At 36.1% G+C, this 25119-nt stretch overlaps 1 protein-coding gene across 5 annotated transcripts in view; it reads left to right on the top strand.

Annotated features, from left to right (window-relative positions):
• FER (FER tyrosine kinase) overlaps nt 1–24661 on the top strand; it is a 164506-nt gene extending 139845 nt beyond the window's left edge. For all 5 annotated transcript variants that reach the window (XM_071448684.1, XM_071448689.1, XM_071448687.1 and 2 more), the window contains 3 exons: nt 9369–9523; nt 13249–13371; nt 16729–24661. In XM_071448684.1, the coding sequence (XP_071304785.1) occupies nt 9369–9523; nt 13249–13371; nt 16729–16871 (421 nt within the window). In that variant the 3' untranslated portion in view covers nt 16872–24661. The remainder of the gene's footprint in view (nt 1–9368; nt 9524–13248; nt 13372–16728) is intronic.
• Nucleotides 24662–25119: the final 458 nt, after the last annotated feature.

The raw sequence follows: 25119 nt of genomic DNA, 5'->3' as shown, positions 1-25119 counted from the left end.
TCTTTTTGTTTATTTGCCCTTACTGTTGCTTGCAGCTGCTCTTAATTTGATATTATCTGGAAATGTAATTAAATTCCTGTTTGATTTTTCCCTCAGATCATTAACAAAGCTGTTAAATGAAAACAGGCAACTCTAGTTTGTTGCCCTATATTATATCACCTTCTAAGATATTTCTTACCCATGATTCTTTAAGCAGGAAAATTTTAAATGTTTAGCAGATGACTATCTGGACTTCAGTTATTTTATAACCTTTGCCCACAACAAATGCTAAAATGAATGTAACATTAAATGGCAAAGAGGATCCTGTCTTCCTAAACTATAATGGCAGAATAGTTTTTTCTGCAGAAATATTTCAGAATAATAGCCAGGTGCAGTAAATCCACAGCTTTGCAATAGTTTTCTAATAGTTTTCTCTTCCTGTCTTACATTAAGCACAGGAAAGTGTTTTCTGCACCTCCAGCAAACTTTGAATCCTGGTAGGACAAGGAACATTCAGATCTGTGGGGAATCAAGCCTATAAAGGAGGGAACATGCTTCCACAGAGAGCAACCAGAGGCAGAGGGGCTATTTCTAAATACAGAACTCTGGATTTTCCAGGGCAAGGACATTCTTGTAACAAGCAGATGACTTTTGCTATCAGATGGCATAAGGTTTTAATAGAAGAAAAAGGACACAGTTCAGTACGTGATGAACTTGGAGGCCCTGGAGTTAGTAACATCTCTTCCTCGGCTCAGCCCAGCTGTGAAATTCTACCATGGTGAATATGCATGTGACATGTGAATTCATCCAGTTCCCAAAAGCTGTGGAAGTCCTATCCTGTCTCCTGCTATCAATATGAGATGTAATCATGATCCTTAATCAGCACTGTCATCTCCTTTTTTTCTTCAACATCTCCCACTTTGGATACCCCACTATAATTCCATGAAAATTCCATCACTTTCTTCTTTTTCTTGTGATGAAAAAAGTGCAGAATATTTTCTTCCACATAAAAGTTTTATTTTTGAGTGGGAAAACTATTATGGATTTTAAATAATAAAGACAAAAACAGAACAGAGGTTCCGTTTATTTACTGTCTTGTTAATTTACAGGAAGTTAATAGGTAATTTTATTCCTCTAAATTTCTATGTATATAATTCTCTGCAATGTGTTAGTCTCATGAAATTTCTTTTGTATTTCTGTAAGCTAACTGCGGATCTTACTTAGCTGTCTAAGACAATTAGTAAATTATTCCTCATCTTTATTTTCATTCATCCTTTTTTATTATAGTTACAAAACAGGCTATTTTTAATATACTGAAATATTTCAAGTATTTGTTGGTAATCCTTGATTAAAGGTAGAGAAATATTGTAAAGTACAAATTAGATTTTTTTTTCTCTGACTGGAAAATTATGAATTAGTGGGTTATTACTGTACATCTTTGTCAATAGTTTCCATTACTAAGAATGCTTAGCTGGCATAAGTTCCCTGTGCCATTCATTTAAATTCTTTTCTCCCTAAATAAGGAACATCCCCAGATGAATTATTGCCTTAAAATGTGGCTGACTTTCCTCCCTTTGCTATTGGCTTTCTTTGTGAGTGTCTCTTAAAAATGCAGGACGTTTCTTTATTTTTGCTTTCTAGCCAGTCAGGTTAGGACTGCAGCACAATCCTCTTGTCTAGCAGTGCTTGATTCTGCTACTTCTTTGTTCTGTCTTTTCCTCCTCATTTCTAATTAGACCTAATGTATTTGGTTTTTCTCTTATTCCTTGTGTATTATTTTCATGAATATGTAGTGTCTTGTACCTTAATTATGCTGGATGCTTCATTTCTTTGTAGCCTGATTATTACCTTTACCTTTTTTTTAACCTTCATTAATACAGTGTTTCAGGACCTAATTCCTATAAAATACTTTATCTACTGAAAAATCATGAACATTAGTCCGTGCTTGTCTGTTACTTTTAAAATCTTAAACCATGCCTCTTTGCTGTAGGAACAAAAATAAATGTAAGTGACGGAAATGCATGTAGAGATAACTTAAACTACAGCTACTGTTGCATACCATGTTATTGGTTCTGACTACTGCAAAAGCAATAGAGTTGCTAGCTGTCTCAGATAACTTTGATATTCACCTGTGGCAAGTACTTAAATGTAGCCTGAGAAGATTTTGAAATATTTCCTGTTTCATTAGGACTTCAAAAGCCCTGCAAATACTGTATTATTGTGCTATTTTATTTCATTCTAGTGAAAAAAGGTGGGAAAAAATTGACCCATATTATAATCATGCTTTTGAATTTTTTTATTTCTTGCGCACTTGCAGTGTTTTTCAATTCCACATACTCTGCTTTGCATTATTAGTCATTTGAACTTAATACATTGTGATATTAACATTAGAAAATGGCTTTATTTAATAGAATGAAAAATTTATTTTCTAAAAACCTTAATCATCAGAAAATCAGTGATAGAAGCTACTCTGCTTTAGGCATTTCCTTTTAATCCAGCATGCAGCCTTTTCTATCACTGATATCTTATGGGCAAAGGAATGTGACCTTTGACCATATCTGGTCTGCTTCTTCAGATGATTACAATTTTTAAACAAATTAAACCAGTATTTAATGCTTCTGTACAGAGATATCAATTAAATTTTTACATTATATTATATAATAAGATATAATAATAGAACTATTGTAGAATTAGTAGAATAAGGAAGAGATTAATTCAAAACTAGATTCAGAATTAAGAACTAAATTGAGTGATCCTTCCAGTCTAAAAGCGCAAGGACACTCATTGTAACGAGACTTGTGTTATCACATATGTTAAATAAAGCCATGATATATTAAAAATATTCCTGTTAGCAAAATTTTGTACTCTACCGTTGTGTTTCATTTTAGTTGCTTCTGTGAATGATACAGTGTAAATTTTTGCTTGAAAATGGTATTTGTCTTCCCATGAATAATACAATATACTTATATAACTGGTTATGGAAATGGATAGCATTATGATTGTAATTTAAGTCCACTGTAATTTTATCAAGCACAAAATGTAAACTTGTGTTCTGGTACATCTTGGATAATTAATTTTTGGAGACTTAGTTTCCCCTGTAATTCAAAGAGACTTTTCAGGACTGTTACAAGCCTTACATGTTTCTTAAATGTACCCATATTTGTTGTTATGTCCTGTAATGTTTCTCTTGATATCCAAGTGCTTAGGAATGGTTGCATGGAACCCAGCAGAGATGTTTATTCCTATGTCTGTTCTGTCATTAAGGATTTCTAGAATGTATATTTAATTTTCCAGTCACTCTAATATTGTAGGAATATTGTCACTCTAATATTGTATGAAGTTGCCTATCTTCCTCTCTTATTACTGTCCAGACACTTAGTTTTTCACTAAGTGAAAAAAATGCCATTCACAAAATGGGCACACAAAAGAAATTGGATTGCAAATCTTTGCTTCAAGATATAGCACAAGGGGAAGAAAAGAAAAGGACATTTTGTTCAGCATATTACATATAATCAGCAGTGCACAGGAAAAATTGGTTATAAAAATCTGTAGTGATATCAATGCATAGATGACTGTTAAAGACCAAAATGACTGTCATGCCATTTTCATCAAAATAACTGTTCAGAAGAATACAGGCAATAACTATTAAGTTCTAAAACAGTTGAGAAACAATGCAGATAAAAACCATTTAGATGGTACTGATAGGAATGTTTCTGTTCCAGGAGCAGGCATTGTGAAGACAACCTTAGAAATAGGAAAAAGAGGGGAGGAATAGATGATGCAGCAATTTATTGCTTCATTTCCATCTTCATAGTCTACTGCTTTGATTCTCCTCAGAAAGTGCTCATTGTCTACTATTCCCTTCTTTATCTTTCTTAAAATTGCTGGTATAGAAAACTTGTCCTGCTAGGAAAATGGAGGGCACACAGTAGCCTACCAAAGAAACCTCAAAGATAAAAGTTTTCTAATGTGTTAGTAGATCTGTACAGTCCTTTGAGTCATATCTGGGTGGCAGACGGTAAATAAGTTGACAGTTGTGTTCAGCTACTGAATACAATTTTTTGGGGGTTGTTTTGTTACTTTTCCTCCTTTTGAGTTCCTTTCGCAAAATTTTTAAGTCTTTTGCTTAAGTGCGAAGTGCTTTATCAAGAGTAATTGAAGGTCACCAATGCTGTGAGGTGGGTAAAGTTGCTTCTTTTATAGTTGAGAGGAACTGAGCAATATCCGAAACTGTGGATGGCAGCAGAGCACCTGACATTATTGAGAAATCACTACTGTATCCACTGTACCCAACTTGGAGTTTCTCTGATTTGCCAGCACCGTTCATATGTGGAGATGAAGATGGACTTGCATTATATATGAGGAGCTGAGAGCAGTTATTAGCATTGTAGTTAATATGGCTCCAGTATTTTCATAGTAACTAAAATAATGTAAAGAAATAATTAAAAGGGGGAAGAAAACACAGAATTCATGAAAGGATGTTCTTCTAGCCCTCTAATATTTTCCCAGTCTGTTACTAGGCACGTATCTATACAACACGATATGTTGTTTATTTGTTGTACCCTCCACATACAGCAAAATTAGCATATCAAGAAAGTTCTGAAATAGATTTAGGCACTACTGTATTTTGATTTAGACATTATTGGAAATTACATCAGGTGTATGAAGGCGAGGTATCTTACAGTTCACAAAAAACACAGCAATTTATCTTGTAGTTTCACTTCCCACCCTTTTTTTTGTGTTTAGGTAATAGACTATTTTCATTGAATTTAATGTGCAGAGGAGATAAACCGATCCTGTTCACTAATTAATTACTTGCTTTTATCACCTTAGAATGTTTTAACTGCATGATCCAGGGATGGAATATAAAATGGCTAATTAGTTCAGTGAGGCAGTCTGTGCTGCTGGTTTAGTAATGAGGAGCTTGCTCTCTAGTTTTGATTTTCTTTAACTCATGGAATTCCATTGCAATGCTAGGTAGTACTTTCTCTGCAGATCCTGTGGGATGTGGAGGGGAAGTGGGGATGGAGTGTAAGAATGTCCTTCGAGAAAGCTTTAGTAGGTTTATGTCTTTATGGACAGATGTGAATCCAGGTGGTAACAGCTCCCAGCACAGAGGAATTGCCTCTACTTCCTCCTTGAACAGGCTGTTGAATTTTTAGCCAAAGTCCTATGACCTCTCTCTTAAAGTTTCAGCAGATTTGACCCATATTTGACACCCCTAGGAGATGTCCTGTTTGTACTTACAGGAACTGCAGAGCAATGCTTAAAAAGGAAATTTCCAAATTACATACTAGTTTTTACTTGTTAGTAGCTGGGGGAAAGAAACTTTGTTTCTAGCAGTACTAGGAACTTTTATAATCTTGATATTAAATAGTGAGAGTCAGCTTCTCTTTTACTAAGGAGCTTACTCTGTAGCAACTCAGTGTAATGTGCGCCCAGTTTGTAGAACTTTCACAATGTAAATAAAGAATATTTTCTTGCTATCTGTCTTAAAGATAAATACTGATTTTATGAAATTACTGCTTTAAGTAGCAAATGATTTATGAGGAAAAAAAATTTCCTTAACAGAGACACCTATTTTCATAGAATTATCTCTGTATTTCTTCAGGATGTTGGCTTTAGAGAGCATTAGGGAGAAGGAAGAGAAAGCAAATAGAATACACTGGTTTTTCAGGAGAAACAAAACAAATAGACTGTAGTTGATTTTCGTGGAGTTTTTTGTTTGGGCAGCTGGTGTGCATGAGTTTTGTTGTCATTATTTTTTGGGGATTTGTTGTTTATGTGTTTGATTGGTTTGGTTTTTTAATGTCCATGTAGAAAAGAGCCATGATTTACTATAAATACCTAACACTGATGAAATCTATAATGTTGACATCTCATAGTTAATTTTGGTCATCAGACCTCTATATTTATATTTTCATGTTTCCCCCAACTCACGTTGTTTATCTTAAAAATGGAGTGGAACTCCACTGTGGATTTCTTATGGAAGGTTAAGAAGTAAAGGGTCTTTATAAACCCCTTAAAATTATTATACTTGAATGCCTATCTGTAGAAAATAGAAATTAATTATAATTATGGAAACTGGAAGAAAATTAATGTCATAATTTATTATTTTAAAGTAATGGGAGTAATAGTTGCTGATGCCATTTTTTTTCCAGATTCTGGCTATAAATTCTGTAATAAATCTTGTTGACTGAAAGCATCTTCTGTGTCTTCTCTTATGTCTAGACTGAAAAATAACATCCTTTTTAAGGAAGCTGTCAGACATAATGAAGAACAGTGAAGAATTTATTTGAAAAATACTGAAAAATCTTAACCAAACCCTCAGAATAATAGTAAAAAAAACCCCAAAAGCTGAGGTACCCACAGCTTTCAGTGTAACTGTTTAAAAAATGGTTTTTAGCATGCAAATACATAGAAAAATTAACTGTAAAATTAAGCAACAAATCACTGAGGATATGAAACAGATGTAAAATGGCAGTAGAAATATTAACAAGATAATATAACTTTGTGACATTTATATGCTTGAGGAATGAAATTATCACTTCTAAAGTATTTTCTAAATAATTGACAGAGCAAGCATATCATACTCAGGATGATAGAAGATGGCAAATTTGCTTATGTCAGAAATAAATATATGAAGTGCCCATAAGACTTTATTAACAGAAATTATGTATTGAAAGTAATACAGAGTATTATAGTGTAAAAAATGGGAGAGGTTTAGGTAAAAATGGTAAAAGGTATTAATACTGTGAGACTCAAAACATGCAAACATTTAATTTGCTCTTTGTGGTGTTAATTTACATATGTCCTGAACAGAGTGTCACAATCTTTATGAACTTCTACGAATGCCAGTTGATTTTCATGGAAGTGTTCTGGTCAATTTTCAGTAGGGATGAAAAGCTTTTTCTCTAGTTGATTCTGAATGAAAAAGAAAACTCATATATTCTATGTACAAAACCGACAAAAATTATACAAACTGAGTGTAGTCTTTGTTTATAAGCACCATACTATGCATATTATTTACTATCCACTTTCCCAAATAATCAGACTTATGCAGGAGCAATAAACCTAAATCAGTATTTTCTCTAAATCTCAGTATATAGATTTTTCTTAACTTGACTCAGTATTTTTAAATGCTAGGTCATACTTCAGGTAGGGGGATGACTGCGCTTTCAATTAACTGTAAATTTTCTTTGAGATACAACCTCATTACTTTTTCCACTCCTTATGTGCATCAGTTGCAAAATCTAGACTATATTGAGTAACATGATAAAAAAAACTAATTACTGACGTATGATTGGAACCTAAGTCATAAATTCTTGAAGTTCCATGGTGATACTTTTTACACACTTGAGTATAAACAATAACAATTTGATTTTGTTTTGCAGCTCGCTTGCTTTAACCAATATAGCTGTATGTAATGATACCACATGCTAATACCAAGCTATGTAAAACAGTGCACATTGAGCTGTTTTATACATTTGTGCACATCTTCAGCTGGTGCCTGTGAGTTCAGATTTGTTTTTTAGTGGTCCGTCTTCTCAAACCAAACTAATAACTTTGTTTCTATCACTCCAGCTCTAGAGCTATTAATGTTCTTAGTGGCAGAAAAGCTATGTGAGTCAAATATGTTAAAATTCTTAAATCAAGTTATGATATTTAGGGTCGTACCTAGGCTCTGTCTACATATTGAATAACATAGCCCAGTATCAATATGGATGAGCTGATTAAAGCAGATGTATGAGCTTCAGCATCCTTAAATATGGCTCAAGACTTTTAGTTTGGGTTATACATAGTTCAGTCCTTTGTCATTACCGTGGGTAATGCTGCAACCTGTTTGTCACTGGTTCAAACCTTTCTGCATAAGCTGTAGAAACAAATTCCTGGGAAAGAAAATTCTGTAGCTAGAAAAACAAATTTCGTGCCCATCATGAGCAGAATTCTAAGTTAGTTTCTTCCAAGAGCAATGTAGTTTGCATGCATCAAATTCATCCTTCAAAAACCAATGAATGTGCATTAAGTGCTCAAGAGATTCACTTCAGAACTATATTACAGGTCCAATTCAAAATATCAAAGTTAATATAGTTTTTCTGGAATATTCATATAAGCCATTTGTGAGCATATTAGCTATTTAGGTAAGCAAAACCACAGTAAGTTTAGTTTAAAAAATATTTTGTCCGTGATGTTCATAATGGTATGGAATTAATCCTCTTGCTTGACATGTCTCACCCTTTTTATTACATTACCATGGGAATAATAATATATATTTTATTATGTTGTATTCTAAAAACCTTGAAACACTGAAATGTAACATACAATGTAACATATATTATCAACATACTATATCAACACATAGTATGTTGATAATATATTATTAGCATGTAGAAAAGTCACAGTAGGTCTTTTATCAGGTATTACTACATGTCTTCTGATCTAAAAAAATTAAAAAATTTGAGGTGAAGGGAGGGAGTTGACTTTCTGAGCTTCTCATCCATCACTGAGCCAAAATTTCTTTTCTATGCTGAGTAGCTTTTAACTTTTGATAGAAACTCTAATGGGCAGAGGGAAGATGGAGCTGTTTCTCAGGTTTCTCACTGAAACACTTCCTGAACACATTTCAGGATGCTTCTTCAAATTCTGTTTCATTTTACGTAGGTTCCACTTCATTAATCTGGGATTTATTTTTGTGGAGGAATAAATGGAGGGCAGTTGTGGTGGGTTAACTTTGCATGGCTGCCAGACACCCACATAGATGCTTTCTCACTCCCCATCCTCAACAGGATAGGGAAGTAAAATAAGACAGAAACACTTGGAGGTCAAGATAAAGGCAAGGAAATCACCTACCAATTACCAGCACAGCAAAACAGACTGAACTTAGGTAACATGAATTTAATGTATTGCAAATTAGAGTTACATGGTGAGAAATAAAAGCCAAAAACGGAAATGCTTTTTCCCTCTCCCTTCTTCTGAGGCACTCCTTCATTCTGAAGTTCTTCCACTTCCTCCCTTGAGGGGTGAGTGGGGAATGGAGGTTCTGAACTCTCCATAACAGCTCCTGTCCTTCAGCCTCACACTCCTTCCCTGCTGCACTCTGCCTTCTCTCTGTGGACTGCAGGAGATTCTCTGCTCAGGCACTTTGAGCATCTCCAGCATCTCCTCCCCTTGCTTTTTCATAGGATTATTTCTGACTTTTTTTTCCCCCTTCCCTCATTTCTGTTTCCTCACGACTGCTGTGAAGTGTTTATTACTCTTTTGTAAATAAGCCTCTAAGAGGTACAACTGTCTTGGCTGAGGGGCTTGGTCAGTTTAAATGACTTCCAATTACTTTCAGACCTGTAAAAATATGTTGGTTTGGGTTTGTTTTTTTTTTTTTTCTAATTTAGAGACCTGGCTGCAAGGAACTGCTTGGTGGGTGAAAGCAACATCTTGAAAATAAGTGATTTTGGGATGTCCCGGCAAGAGGACGATGGCGTGTACTCATCATCAGGCCTAAAGCAGATTCCAATCAAGTGGACTGCTCCAGAAGCTCTGAACTATGGTAAGAGCATAACTGGATTTTCTTGAAAAAAAAAAAAAAAAAATCCAAAGTACAGTAAAGAGCATGAGAGCCGCAATATTCGAGTGTATGTACATACAATTCTTTTCCATTATTCAAATTAATAATGTTTAAAATAATTTTAGTATTTCAGTCTGATTTATGTAAAAAATGCAGTTTTGCTGCTGAAAAACAATAGGGCAGCAACATCAGAATTGCTATTATGCAGCAATAGCAGAGTGCTTTGGTTCTGTTGCTGACTCATTCTTGTAGACAGCCTCGTAAGTCATCTAAATTATGATCGTTAGCAAAATGAATGGCAAGTTCTGCATATTTATAGCCCCTCATTGAAAACAGTAGAAAATGTTAATGTACTAGAACACTGTGTTAGATAATTCATTGCATTGGTGAAAGATACAGTCATTGTTTTATTTTCGGGGGTTTTTAACTGCAGTTTTACTTTACCTGCATTTTTGTGTATCACTAGGTTTTTATATCGGGGATAAAAATTTATTATTTATTACTGAGGAAAGTGAACCACACTACTTAGTTCCAGAATAGAAGCAGAAGCTGCTGCTCTTACCTTTTTTTGCTTATATGAAACTATAAAATAAGTTCTTCTAGATAAAGGGGGCTGTGGAGAAGCAGCACATTTAATAAATGATGACATGTTTTGAATGTACTTCTCTAAAGCAGTTCTCTAGTTGAGTACACAGAATGAAATATTTTTGAATTCTTCATCTGAAATGTCTATAAATATTTTTGCCATCTCTTAAATTTAGCCTTTTTTTGGAAATCATGCATTGGAAATCATAAGTTTGTGAATTATGATTGATAGCAGAATGCTTCCTCTCATTAGCACATTTGCAGCAGTTAATGACATAACACAGTAATGCAGATCTTCCCTTTAAAAGGCTGACAATAAATTCAGTTTAGTAATAGATCCTGTATTACCAGTTACTCTAAGAGGTGTTAGTGTTGCCAACATTCACTGGTGAATGCTTTGTTCTTTTGGGTGTTTGATCCACTATAAAAGGTGGTTTGGGTTTTTATTTTTGTTATTTTGGAAATACATACAGTGTTTTTGATGTATTATGAAAACCTATCTTTATAACCATATGTGGTCCAGTTGACTGCATTTAGCAGGAAACAGGCTCTTGTGACCACACCTTCACTTTGTACTGCTGAGTCTGTTTTTTCTGCACAGTGCAGGAGAAGAGGGGATTGTTGATTCACATCAACTTACTTTGTGTTTCCTAAAGCACATACATATTCCAGCAGCTATAGGTCATTTTCTGTAATGTTTGGGAAATAAGCTCTCTCAAACATGTTAATATGTTCAGCAGTCAATATTCAACTTTCAAAATGTCATGAAAGATTTCTGTGTGTTTTTGAAGGATAGTTTTTTCCACTCCCTTGAAAGATACTATTAAAACTTACTGGATTATGTTTTATTGTTTTCCATTCTAATAATAAGGTTTTAATAATTGCATTGAATTGTGTAGGTATGATTGGTGGTTTTTAAGATATCAAAATGAAATAAAATTAAATCTGCAGTATTTCAAAACTAATTGGTAACCACTGGCCAGTCAGTCCTGAATATCAAGATTCAAAGGTTGGTGGAAAATGAGAAATAGGATCATTTGGCCATTACATAAATGCCAATGTGGTTAAGAAGCTACAAAAAAATTCTTTTTTTTTGTCTTTGCTGAAGTCACTGTATATGACAAATCAAGAGTGGTCACTAAAGTATGTTAATTTTAAAAAGCCCCACAAGTTGTGAAGGCTAGAAACCAGTCTAGGGCAAATGTTGTGGTTCTGACACAAATTGTGTCAGAAGTCAGAAGCAAAATTCAGATACCACTGGAGTTTTTGAGAAATGGAAGCTTTGGTTCCATGGGTGCTGTTCAGAGCCATTCTACACTGTTATTGGGAGGGCAAACCCCATCACTCCAAACAGCTCCCCTTTCCTCCTTCGTCCCCCGACTTTATACACTGAGCCTGATGTCACATGGTCTAGAATATTCCTTTGGTCTGTTTGGGATCGCCTGTCCTGGCTGTGTTCCCTCCCAAGGACCCCCAACTTCCTCACCAGCATGCAGCGTGAAAAGCAGGGAAGGCCTTGGCTCTGTGCAGTCAAAGCAATAAGAAAACCATCACTGAATTATCAACCCTGAGTTCAGCAGAAATCTAAAACAGAGCCCTGTACCTGGCACTGTGAATAGACTGAATTCTACCCTACCAAAATCGGTACATATTTAGGGTGATTTTGGGGTATTTTTGCTTCCTGATCTTTGAAAATTAAAATACATTTAATATGTATGTTTTGTCCCCAAAATATTTTGAGTTATTTGTGATGTTAATAGTAATGTGGGGAGGACTTGGGGTTTTTTTATAAACAGATCTTTTTTTTTCGCCTCACATAATGTAATAGCATAAAATATAATTAACTGTACAGAACTTGTACTTTCTGTAAAAAAACCCAATAAAACAGCTAATCACCTATCTTGTATTTGCTGAATGCTTTCAGTGAAAAGTGTTAAATTTCTGGATGCCCAACTGTGGGAAGTTGATACACAGACAAGAAAACTAATCTTACTCCAAAGAGCATAGTGAATATCCATAATTGCCAACCATGCGGCACACAAGCTAACATAGCACAGCTGGAAGTGATATTTAGTCTAAGAGTAAACTGAGATTTCTGACGTCAGAACAGTTGTCACTGTCATCAACTGTCACTATAATTTACATGTATTTTCCTTTTTTTCCTAGTCAGAAGTGGCTTAGTTTATCTAGTTTGATGATTAGAGATAAACAAACAATACATTCACAAGTGTTGTTTTTAAGAATAAAGATATGTAAATACAAAGTGATAGTACGCAACAAAGAAGAGCAGCCATGAAAAATGTTGAAAGTGATGTTGAAAATGGATTTTTAAGATAACATGTTCACTGATTCTGCTGCAAAAGGCTAGGAGTCTTAATTTTCTAATGAGAATCCATCACTGACAATAGAAATATCTGCTCCAAAATGTCTCCCTGTAATAGAAAGCTACAATTCCACAAAGAGGCTTGGAATTCAGTTATCTATCAATTATTTATTTTGCTATCTCTGAAGCATAATTGGAGGCAATTGAACCAGCAGGCCTGATTTTTTTTTTTCTTAAACTGATTGCGTGTGTCAGTTTTGCAGCATCCAGCCTTACTTTGATTTTCAGAGATCAGTTTCTCAAAGCATAAGAACCCGGCCTTCTTCACACTTAGAAACAGTGTTGGTGGTAGCTCCTCTCAGAATAAACACTGCCATGCTAAAATGGAAAACTAGAAAAGGTAATTTTTTAAAGAATATTTGGAATTGAAAGCAGTTGTAAATGAGTAGGAAAACTCTAACATTTTTTTGTCCTTTTATATTAAAAGAAAAATATTTTTGTCCATTAAGAAGGAAAGAAATTTTTAACTTGCTTGACAAACTGGAGTGGTCTGTGTATAGCTGTAGAACTTAAGGTTAGCTTATGTTACTCCAGAGTTTTTGTTTTAATATAATTTGTTCATTCTTTGAAATACTGGAGACGTTGAAATCTGTAGAATGTTTTATTAGTAGCTACAGCTTTGTTTTGCCTGAAGACTGCCAGTGTAACACTTTTACCTTTACAGGAAATTTGTGCCATAATTATCTGAAATACCAATTTCTCTGAATGTTAAATTCAAGGTTTGCTTTCCTTTTTTTAGGGAGATACACATCTGAGAGTGATGTATGGAGCTTTGGAATTCTTCTGTGGGAGACCTTCAGTTTAGGAGTATGCCCATACCCTGGAATGACCAACCAACAAGCACGAGAGCAAGTTGAGAAAGGTAATTATTCCTTGAAAGTGAAACAATTGCTGGATAAATGGTATGGATTCAGCGTAAAATAGCTAAGAAATAACATACAAGTTTTGTAGCAACTCTAGCAAAAACAATATGAGGTTTCCTAAACTGCTGACTAGCTCTCTGGGAGGAGTAGGGTGATGTATATAGGCCTTTTGGAAAAAAAAGGAATGCACTGACCAGTAACTTAAAGGTTGGAAGACTTACAGCATGCTGACTTCCATTATTGCAGAACTAACAGGTGAGATGGAAAGGAGGGATTTACTGCTGTGCAAAGCAGAAGCTTGAATTATTTAAGATGATGCTAATGCAGGTATAAATATTCTAAACTGCCAGAAAAAAATCTCTATCATTCCATCTTCTTTATTAAATCATTTCACAGAAAGATTTAGCAATTATGATGGAGAATGGTAAACTAGTTGAGCATTGCAAGCTGCATTTCTCTTTTACAAAATAATCAAAAGGGTAAAATAGCAAATAACTGTGAGTAGGAGTTCAGGAGTTTGATTTGTTTTCATTGTCTTTAGTGGCATTTCAGAACTGTTCCTTCCCTACATAATACTACTGTATAATTTATAAATATGTTCTAAGCTAGTAAAACTTCCAAATTATTTAAAACAAAAACAAACAGCAAACAAAGAAAAAAACTCTGGTTTGCTGATTTACACACATTGTCAGTGTTTGTTATAGTTTTATAAGCACTGTAGGTGATAATAAAGTTTCTCCTTAAAGGCCAAATCAAATCCTGGAGCCTGAGCCATATTTGTCTGACAATTCGTGGAATCACAGACTCAAAGAATGGCTGAGGTGTGCAGGGAGCTCTGAATGTCATCTGGTCCAAGCACCCAGCTCAGCAGGATCACATCCAGATGACTTTTGCAAATCTCTGTGAATGTGGTTGTCTTTGGACAATCTGTACTCAGTCACCCTCACAGGGAAAAAAGTGGAGGAATTTCCCATGTTTCAGTGTGTGCTCATTACCTCCATGTCCTGTCACTGGGCATGGAAAGAGCCTGGACCCACCTTCTTTGCACCCTCCCTGCAGGTGTTTTTATACATTGCTGAGATCCCCTGAAATTTTTCCTCTCCAGGATGAGCTCCTCCAGCTCACTCAGCATTTCCTCATAGGAGAGAGAGATGTTTCAGTGCCTCCATCACCTTGGTGATCCTTCATGAGATTTTCTCCATTGTGCCTGTGTCTGTCTTATACTGGGGAGCCCAGTACTGGACCCAGCACTCCAGATGTGGTCTCAGCCAGGACTGAACAGGTTGGGCAGATGATTTCCCTCAAACTGCTGCGGCACCCCTACTAGTGCAGCCCAGTGTGCCGTTAGCATTCTTTGCTGGAAGAGCTCATGCTGGTGTCCAGCAGGAGCCCCAGGGCCTTTCCTGACCAACCGCTTCCCACGGGGCATTCCCCGCCCGTACTGGTGCCCGGGGCTGTTCCCAGCTGCAGCACTTGGTTCTTCCCATTCTTGAAGCTCCTGCCAGCCCCTTTCTCCAGCCTGTCCCGGTCCCTGTGGACAGCACCACCACCCTGTAGTGTATCAGACCCCCCCGCAGGGCTCGGTGCCACCAGCAAGAGGGACACTGCTGTGTCACCATCCCTGAGGGGGCACCTGCCCCTCACCCACAGCCTTAGTGAAGGTGCGACACAGGACTGGACCCTGGAGTTCCACTCAGACTTCGAACCACTCATTACCTGCCTTCAGGGCTCACTGTTCAGCCTGTTTTCAATCCACCTCCCTGTCTTGTCATCTAGCCCACAAATTCAAAGGTGTCTTTGTGGGATTTTACAGTGGAATCCCCTCATGTATCAGGCCACTCATCTCATTGAAGAAGTTTCTCGCATTGGTCAAGCATGACTTGCTCTTAGTGAATCCATGCTGACTTTCTGCATGCTTACTCCTGATGATTTCCTTGTACTGCCTGGAAATTGCTTCCAGCAATTAGTTGCTCCATCTCCTTCTGGGATCAAGGTGATGCTGACCAGCCTGCAGTTCCTTGGGTGCTCTGACTTGAAGATAGGAGTGACATTTGCTTTACTTCTGTCTTCAGGTACACCTCCCTGTACTTGAAGTGATGTATGAAAGTATGTATGGTGTGGCAGTGACATCAGGCCCTTCTCTCAGTACTCACAGGTGCATCAGAGCCCCCGGACTTAACTAAATCTGGTGTGCTTAAGTATTCTCTGACCAGGTCCTCTTCCACCAAGGGTACATCTTCCTTGTTCCAGCCTTTCTCACTGATCCTGGAGCTTGGGATTCCTGAAGGCTGGTCTTGCTAGTAGAGGCTGAGATGAAGAAGGTGTTCAGTACCTCAGCTTGTCCCTGTCCTGTGTTGCTGAGTTGATCAGTCCCTCATTCAGCAGTGGGCACACATTTTTTCAAACCTTTTGTCCCCTGCACAGTTAGAGGAGCTCTGCTTGTTGTTTTTGACACACCTGGACAGATTCAAGCCCTTCTGGGCTTTGTCTTTCTTAACTTCATCCCTGGAGGTTCAGACAGTGTTTTGGTATTCCTTTCATTACCTGATTTTGTGTTTGATTTTGTCCAGGATCTCCTTGTCCATACATACAATCCTCCTGGCATTTTTCCCAACTTCCTACTCATTGAGAAATTGTCTTCACTGCTGTGAGTACACCTCTGTGGTCCAGGCTATTGATGATATGCCTGAATAGCCACTTACCTGCGACTTTTGAATGATTAGCTGCTAATTTACTTAACTGATTGTCCATTCTCCTGCTCATTGTCAAGTCAGAGAACTCCTTGGCTGATGGCAGCAGCGAAGTGTGGAAGCCACTGCCTATCTAAGCAAACCAGAAGAGAAAGAGATTTGAGATAAGATGGAAAGCTCCAAAAGTTAAGAAAACAGAGGGAGGAAAAATTAATTACTAAAGTGCAGATGGGGAAGAACTTCCTTAAGGAGACAAAAAAGGGAAGAAATGTGAGGATAAAAGTGGATACATCTTCAAAAAGAGCAAATACATTTACTCACATCTTCATTTTTATTATCAGTTTCCTCACTGCAGTGAAGTAAGGAAATACAACTGAAAACCAGAGGGTTTTCAGCTGCTTCCTAAGATACAAGAAAGAAATCTGTGTGAGTTGCTGCTATTAGGGATGAGCAGCATGCCCAACTTGAATGTCACTGGTACCTGAATTTTAATTAGTTTCATAATTATCTGTCGTCTATAGGATATGTATTTTAGATGTTCCTCATATTGCCTTGAAGGTCTTTATAAATGAAATGGTCTTGAACTTTGCTCTTATCTTTTTAGATTTGTCAATATGCATCTGCTTTCAGTACTAAAAGTTTTTCTCCACTTTTTCTGTGTACCAGGCTACCGAATGTCTGCACCACAAAAATGTCCAGAAGAAATATATAAAATAATGCAGAGATGCTGGGACTACAAGCCAGAAAACCGGCCAAAATTCAGTGAGATTCAGAAAGAGCTGTCTTCAATCAAAAAGAAAGTGACATAGTGATGAAGAAGTGCCAAACTCTATGTCTGGGACTTTATTTTCCCATGAAGTAATTGTTTCCCTCAGACACTATGCATTTATATAGCATTATTTGCAATATTCTTCTAGGATTACTTTGAAATTAACTGGTGTACCATCTTGAATGGTGCCTACACCTGCATTAAAGATATATACTGCGAAATGCTATATATCCAGTCACAGTAGTACTGTAATTTAGGTTACATGTACATAGGAAAGCACATACTATAAATTTAAGGGACTGTGGCTTTTATCTGTTTTACAGCAAATAACTGCTAGTGACATTTTCAGAAGTATTCTACTTTAAGCTGTGCTCCCACTCTGCTATCCCTGTCCTGTATGTCAGCATATTAATGTGGGGATTGTCATACATGTTGGCCTTAAAACTGAAGACAGTTTTGACAAGTATTTCAACTAGAAGCTTTTTTTAAAAAATTCTTTCTACATCTGATATATTTAGGTGATACTTGGTTTGAAGCATGAAGCTCAGTTAGATTCTGGATGCAAACATGCTTACTGAATGGAAAAATCCAGAATTTTTTGGTAGTTGAATTGCTTGTGCATTTGTTACCATACAGTAGAAATACTTCTGACTTTTTATGTGATCTACTTAAATAATGCCTTTTTTCTCCTTCAGTGCCATCAGAATTCAGTAGCATGTTTCTTTTATGGTGACCTATGTTTATTTTAGAAAAAAAAAGACCAATATAAAGTATATTTCTTAGCACATGCTAAGAAATACTGCAAACTATCTGCCTTCCAAAAATATGTGAAAGTACTAGGCCAAGAAAAAAAGGTTTATTAATGATAGCAGCAGATGACAAATATAATTGATCTTAGAGGTGCTAATAAATATGCTGCTAGATTTGCTTTTGACCCTGATTTTTTCCCTTAAATTGGTAGAAATTCTCAGAATGCAGCTGGAGCATGCAAAAGTTTATTCTGAACAAAAGAACATTTCATGCATAGTGTCCAAAGGAAAGTACTACTTCTGTATGGCATGAGGAAGTTGTGCAAACAACCAAAAGGAAAGAAGTATGTTTAAAGCCTCTGACAGGGAACAGCAGAGTAGAAATACTAACCTTCTATTTTTCTTACATTATTGCAATCAAATATCAAAAGACTGGGGATAAACAAGGTTTAAATGCACCAAGAATATAAACCTTGTGTTTGTATATATATATATATATATACATATAAATATATATTAAAAAAAAAAGCCAGAAAGAATAAAACCTTACTAGATAGTGGAGGGAGGAGGTGCACCATTTGTTACTTTGACTCTGGGTCCTCTTTGCAGCTGGAATTGTTTTCTAGGGCTCTGAATAAAAATAGGAACAAGTTACTGTATCCCTGTCTGAGTTCCAGCATTAAGGTGCTTAAAATACTTCTAGGAATTTACTAAACTATTCAGATCAAGGGATACTAGTTGCTGCTAATGCAAGTAAGAAACAGGGATTGTAAGTAACACAGCATCTGGAATGTTAATTAGCCTTATATTTTAGTGTTACAGTGGGAATGAGATTTAGTGAAGTCAGTGGCTACATTACATTTTTATTTCTTTTAGGGTGGCTTTTCTATTGTCCACATCATCTTTTGCTCTCTAAAGTATATTTACAGTAGTGCTGAGTGGTGGTTTAGGGCCATGTGTGACCAAAATATGTGTAGGCTAGAAGAATTTGTCTGTTACATAGGAATTAGTGTCCAACTACAACAGTGAATGGTCGTGTGGGATCACATCACCTGCATTCGAGGTGGTACTGTCAGTATCCAGCTGTAAGGAATGGTAAGTGCTTCTTGCATTTTGTTAAGTAATTTTTTTCTTGGAGATAAGCATTTATATACACATACCCATTAAAGTGTAGTGCTTGGAAAACTTGGTGGCATAAATTAAAACTTCATTGTAAGTGTACTGGATATATTTACTTAGTTCTGTACTTCAAGTAGCCCAGAGATATTTTTCAAGAGCAATAGGAAACATTCTTGTTAGCTTGTATGCTTCTAAGTAGTACACAGAGTCTGTGCCTTAATTTGCTAGTATGCTAATGCAAGTGCGAGTGTACTAAGATCTAAGAAATGTTTCACAATCATTTGGGAAAATCCATCCAACAGCGTTTCCTTACATATGCATCCCTGAAGTCTGCAAGTAAAGATAACAGTGTCAGCATTCATAGCTTTTCTGGAGAGTTAATATTCTTTTGTTAGAGAGATGGACTGTTTCTTTGCCATATGCCCTCTTGACAGCAAGAAATACTGCTTCATTCAGATAAAATAAAATACTGTTGTATTTGTCATAAATTAACCAGTCACCATCCTGACTCTCATAGAAGGATAAAAACAATACTAACATTTTATTCTGGAATTGTTAACCTCTATGCATATATATCACACTTCTGTTTAAATTTGAAGTCTTTTTAAAACAGGGAATTTCTACAGCATTAGGAGAATTTGTTACTGTTACTGAAATAGGCACCAGTTCAGTTCAAAACTAGTAATACTTTGGGAGAATACCAGAATGGCTTTGTAAGTATAGAATAAATTTCAACACAGGTGCATGTCTTTTTAATTATTTAAACTTTTGTAGCATTAATTTAACAGTTTGTGGCAGAATTCGTTTGTCGTGTCTGACTTGTAAGTGTTGAAGCTATTCAATTTAGGAAGTGGACTCCATACCTGTAGCTACTGTAGGCTTCTCACAGGAGCATTCACAACCAAGCCTACCATGCCATGAAATTTAAAAGAAAGACATGGCACTAAAGAAGCAAGGCTGCAATATCTTCTCTCCATGGCCTCTTGATGACTTAATTTTGCCAGGTTAATTTTACCAGGTTAGCCAGGTCATTTGGCTCATGTACTATGTTTAGGAAACTTAAAACGAGAACTTACAAGGAAGTTAAGCTTCAGCCTCTTTGGCAAGCATGGATTTCAGGTTAGGTTGTTACACTGGCATTGTCACAACCAGAGGGACCCCGAGAGAATCCTGAATTATTTTATATTGTTAAACGCAGAAAACTCTAAATACTGTTATCCTCAGCTTGTAGTGTGAGAGGGAATTCAACAAATTTTCTCTTATTTTCATGTTTTTCCTAGCAATTGCATTCATTATTTTAAGAAAATTGCTTTGACAGCAAGAAGTGCATCCTTAGTTTGTTTTTAGTAGAAAATTAGTGCATATTATCTTCCAAGTCCAGTCCTCAGTGAAGTCATAAGGTTTTCTAAGCTTCTTTATTTTATGAAGAGTAAAATAGGGAAAGTATCTTGTCTGGAAACAAACCTTGGTTCAGCAAAGGGTGGTGATGTAGAGTTAGCATCCCACAAAGGCATTAACTTTGAAATGTGCATTTTCATTAGTTCTGTAAAAAAACAATGAACTAGCTTTTTGTTTATCAGCTACAGTTATATTGCATTTCTTGTTAAAAAAATACGCCCTTTTGCAGAATTGCTTAAAACTTTTTTGGAAATCATTGTTGCGAAGTGCATCACCAGAAGGCCATCAGTGAGAACTGCAGCTGGTAAAGCCCATTCTCACTGACAGGAAAGAGAAAACTGGTTAAGGAAATATTAGGTTATTCATACTCAAGTATTTTTTCATTAATGTCTTTGACCACCTGTTATGCTTACTTAAATACAAGCACATTATTAAAATTGACTATGAAGTTACCTATTTGTTATCTCTTTATAACTATTTTGTTACCCTTTTTGCACCCATTGTAAAGGTAGTAAAGAAAACAAAAAAGAAGAAAAATCCCCCACATTTTTCTGAGGTTACAGTGTAACCAAGTCTCAGAAGCATTTACAAATGTCTCCCCTCCAGTTTTCTCAGATGTGCTGCTGCACAAATATTAACAACAGTGATGAAATACTAGCCCTGTTTCCAGTATTCTTGCTGTCATATCCTCTAATTGTCAGTGCTACTCACAGACTTAAGGGAGTGCAATATTTGAAGAGCTAAGCTAGTGTGTAAATAGTGTCATCAAACATGGTATTCAGCAGTTCTGAGAATAATTGATTGTCATAAATAATAACTCATTATAAAGATTAAATAAAGAGAAAGAAGCTGAGAGAGTTCACTTTCTGTAACAGCTGTCCTGTTTTTAGGCGATAGAAATACTTGTTTGTGCCAGTGCACTTGGATTTGTAACATTTTTATGGCTAAGCATAAAATAGTTTGCTATTAAAGGAAGAGTTTGACAATTAATTTTTTCTTCTTGTAAAGCACAAAAGGACTTCAGATATTGTTGGAAGCTTTCTTCCTAGGCTAGTCAAGCTACCAATGAAGCAATGCATTTTTTTCCTCTTAGAGTGGTTTTCATGCAGTCCTTCACTTCTAGTAATTAGTCATACAGGACCTCAATTAGTAATTAAAAGGTGCATGGCAAGCACAGGGCAAGTCCAGTATTCCTGAAGTTCCAAACAACCATGAGTTTTTAAGAGATCTGGTCAATTTGAAATATCAGCTCTATTAAAAATGTTTTCTTTCAGTAGTCCCCTTTTGCAGATTTACTGAAAACAAACAAGAAAAGCAGTCCTTAATAACCAGCAACAGCTTACTAGGAAAGTGAATCAACCTCAGGAGCCTATCAAGGTTTTCTAAGAGTAACTGTTCTCTGGGGTAGCTTCCCATTATCAACACATAAAGTTTAAAGGTGGAAAGCTTCAAATTGAAATGGAAGAATTCATTCACACGTCACATTATGAACAGTAAAGTACTACTACCATTTATTTCCTCAAAGTGGTACTGAACTGTCATATCCAGCTCCTATATGTGTTGCAGAGTTGCCTTTTAGTATGTTATTAATACCAACTTTACTTTGCTGAGACCTGAAATTTCAAAGGGAAGATTCTCTTCTCAAAAATTCCAGCAAGATCTGCCTGGTAGCTCCAACATTTTTGCATATTTTCACATCCAGTTATCAGTCATTGTGTTCATTATAATAAGTACCATATAGAACAGGGCTGGAAGCCCCTGACTTTAAATTTTCAGAGTTTTGACCCTAGAATCCACCTTGATTTCACTTCTCTGTCAAATAAGCAAAAGAAATATCTGTTTTTCAGCCTTAGTACTACTCTATAAAACAGAAAGTTTCAGAGGTGTATTTACTGTTCTTTCCCAGGGAATGCTACCTCCACCAACAACCCTAAGTTACCATTATGTCCCCCTCTCTTTGATATAAAATTTCAGCTGGAATATATGTCCAGGTATAGAACTTGGGTGTTAACTCAGATTTGTTTTATTTTCAGGCAGTTGTATAGTATTGGCTATTTCAGAATGCCATTTTCTCAGATATCATCTAGGCAGGACTTAAATTAGAAGTTTCAGATGGTTTATTTGGGAGTGGGGGTGTGAGCTAAACAACTAATTAGTTCAGTAGCTAAATTGTTGTTTTGCAGGTGTTTGAGATTGTAGCTATGGAAGGGTGGTGCATTCAAAGATCTCAGATCCATATGCCTTCTTCAAACAAAAAAAATCTAGGCATATTTAGAAAAAATTGATAAATAAAACCCTTAAATGTAGTTGACTGAGGTCATAAATTGAAAACATAGAAGAGCCATGAACTAGATTCTTTCTTCCTCTGTCTCCCAGAGTGGAATACCTTGTAAATACAACTTAATTGATTTATTGTTTATTGATAAATACAGCCTCTGAACCAGCATGGTAACCTAGGATTCACACTGAGCAGAGAACACTTGGAAAAATCCTGAATTGCTACTATTTGGATCTGTCATCTAGTTCTGGAAACACAAATGTTTATAGATAAGTTCTTAAGTTTTGTGAATATAGTAAGCGAGCCAGCCATTGAAACTCTTCATCAATATAAGGCAATTAGACTTTTGAAACAAAAATCAGAACAGTGATTCCCTTTGCATTAGAGATATTGAAAGTATGTGCCAGAACTTTCCATTACTAAAAAAAGATGCACTGTACTCTTTTCAGTCAGCTCAGTCATTCTCAACATATGAAGAATTCCTTTGCTGTTACATGCAAGTAATAATGCAAAATTCTTGGATAACTGGTATATAACCAATTGACTCTGAGCTGTTGCCTCAATTCTTAAAGAATCTTTCTGCTGTCTAAAGAGGGTTGCAGCAATCTTACACTTCAGCTGAGCTCTGCTGTAATAATCTTTACTGTTGCATCTCTCAAATATTTCCTAATTCTGAAGGCTCCATGTATCACAGATGGCACCCTTTCATTTATCAAATGAAATTATTCTGGTGACAGAAAAGTCCAAATACACTCCCGCTGTTGTTTAATTCAGAAGTAATGTGGTGATGTTGTACTTTAAAACCTAGGGCAGTGTGTTTGTGTATGAAAATGGAAGTAACCATGAATCAAGGTGAAGCATATTGTTCAAATCAAGGTGAAGCATATTGTTAATGAAATTGCAGATCCTAGCTATATCACAAATTGTCCACATCATAAGATACATCAGAGGAACATTTGTTACTGTGTGGTTTACAATACAGAACATTCTGCTCCACACAGGGAGAATTAAAGAGCTAAATATGCTCCTTGACATTTTGCTGTCAGGCCAGATTGGAACAGCATCTTCCAAATCAACAGCAATTACTTAATTCCACCTAAGCCTTATTGTGAGCTTCCTTCTTCTTAACAGACCTTTTCAGACAGTGTTAATTTTCATCATTTTGCTTTCAGGAATTTGAATTGATTATATCATACAACATATACTTACAGAAATAATTATACAACCCCACCACTATGAAGTGCTGAACCCTGCAATTCCAGGAGATAAGCATTATTGTTGTGTACAGGGAACTGCTCTTGCACTGGGTCTCAGTTGAAATGTCTGTTTACATGTCTTTTTCCAGTGTTAATTGTACCACTACCTGTAAATCACAAGTTAATTTGGTTTTTTTAGCAAGCTTCCCACTTAATTTTCACTAAAATGTTGAAAACAGGTAATAGGAAAAAACCCCATGATACAGGCTCATCACACAGGAGACACCCAAGGCAGGCAGACTCCTACAGAGAAATATTGAGGAGTGAAAGCCAGCATTAAGCACCTGCCTTGTGCCTTCTGTTAAAGGACTTCCAGGGATGAAACTTGGGCTGGGGTTGTAGGACTGCTGATTTTAAAATTGCATGTGTTGCTTTCCTTTGTGTAACTGTTGGCAGCTGGAGACAGAACAGGGGTGTTAGGGAAGGAGGGAAATTCACATCACTGGCTTGCCATCACAAGCCAGACTTTGTCACCAGTAGCCTTGAGTGGACACAGATGCCATTTGCAGATGTCTTTAGGTATCCAGTTCTCAATTTTGTGCCAAAATACGCACCAGCAATATCAGGTAAAGCACCTTTTATGCTCTTTGTTGTTTAAAAATAATATATTTGTGAAACAGATCGATAATACATAACACTGGAAATGGGTCCTTCTTCCCTAAAGTACATGTAAAATAAAATTAAAAAAATAAAGAAACAACATTTGTGAATTTATCTGGCTTTTAATCAAGTCTGAAAATTATAACTATGTTATACAGTTGCCAGTTGTCAGTCCTTTATAATTTTAAATAGAACTGCATTTTAACTTTATTTATTTGCCAATTTTTTATATGCTTTAAAGTCACACTTTAGAACTCAAGCTAACTTTTTATTTTCCTAGACTGTTATGTAAGAGATTTTCAGTCTTCCTGTAAACTGCAGACCTTTTTTGAATAGTCCTTTGTCTTCTCCTTTGGACCACTTACCACTAATGAGTCTGCAGTCCCTGTTTCACTGTACTCTTCCAATAAATGTAAAATATTTGTATCAAGCGGTCTCATTTTATTTGATATTTACAAGTTGTGTTTCTTCATTTGCCTCTGTAATCAAGTGGAAGACCAATTCTAGTAACATTGCTTTTGGGAATAGACACAATTCAAAATACTCTGTTTCACACAGCAGGGGGAGACCCAATTTGATTTGATTTTTTTTTAAATTTCTGGAGATAATCTTTCTGTATGATCCTCACTCGCAGTTTTGCATTACTTTTGTTTACCTTTTGCATATCAGAAGAAATTGAAGCAAAAAGTAACCTAGAGGACAGAAGGGGAAGGCAATGCTGAAATGGGCTGAGAACTTTGTTATGAGAACATTATTATGCCTTAAAAAACACAAACATGTTTTGAGATCCTGTGGGTAACATAAAGTATGAATACCGCTATATGAAGAACTTCTTCCACTGCCTAATGCTCCCTGCAAATGCACCTTGTTTGAGGACCTAAAACCGGG

Source organism: Agelaius tricolor, unplaced genomic scaffold (assembly GCF_023055355.1).
Source record: "Agelaius tricolor isolate 1412-34295 unplaced genomic scaffold, bAgeTri1.0.p SCAF_27, whole genome shotgun sequence".
NCBI lineage: Eukaryota > Metazoa > Chordata > Aves > Passeriformes > Icteridae > Agelaius > Agelaius tricolor.
Note: the sequence above shows the minus strand (reverse complement) of the source record. Positions and strands in the feature narration are given on the sequence as shown.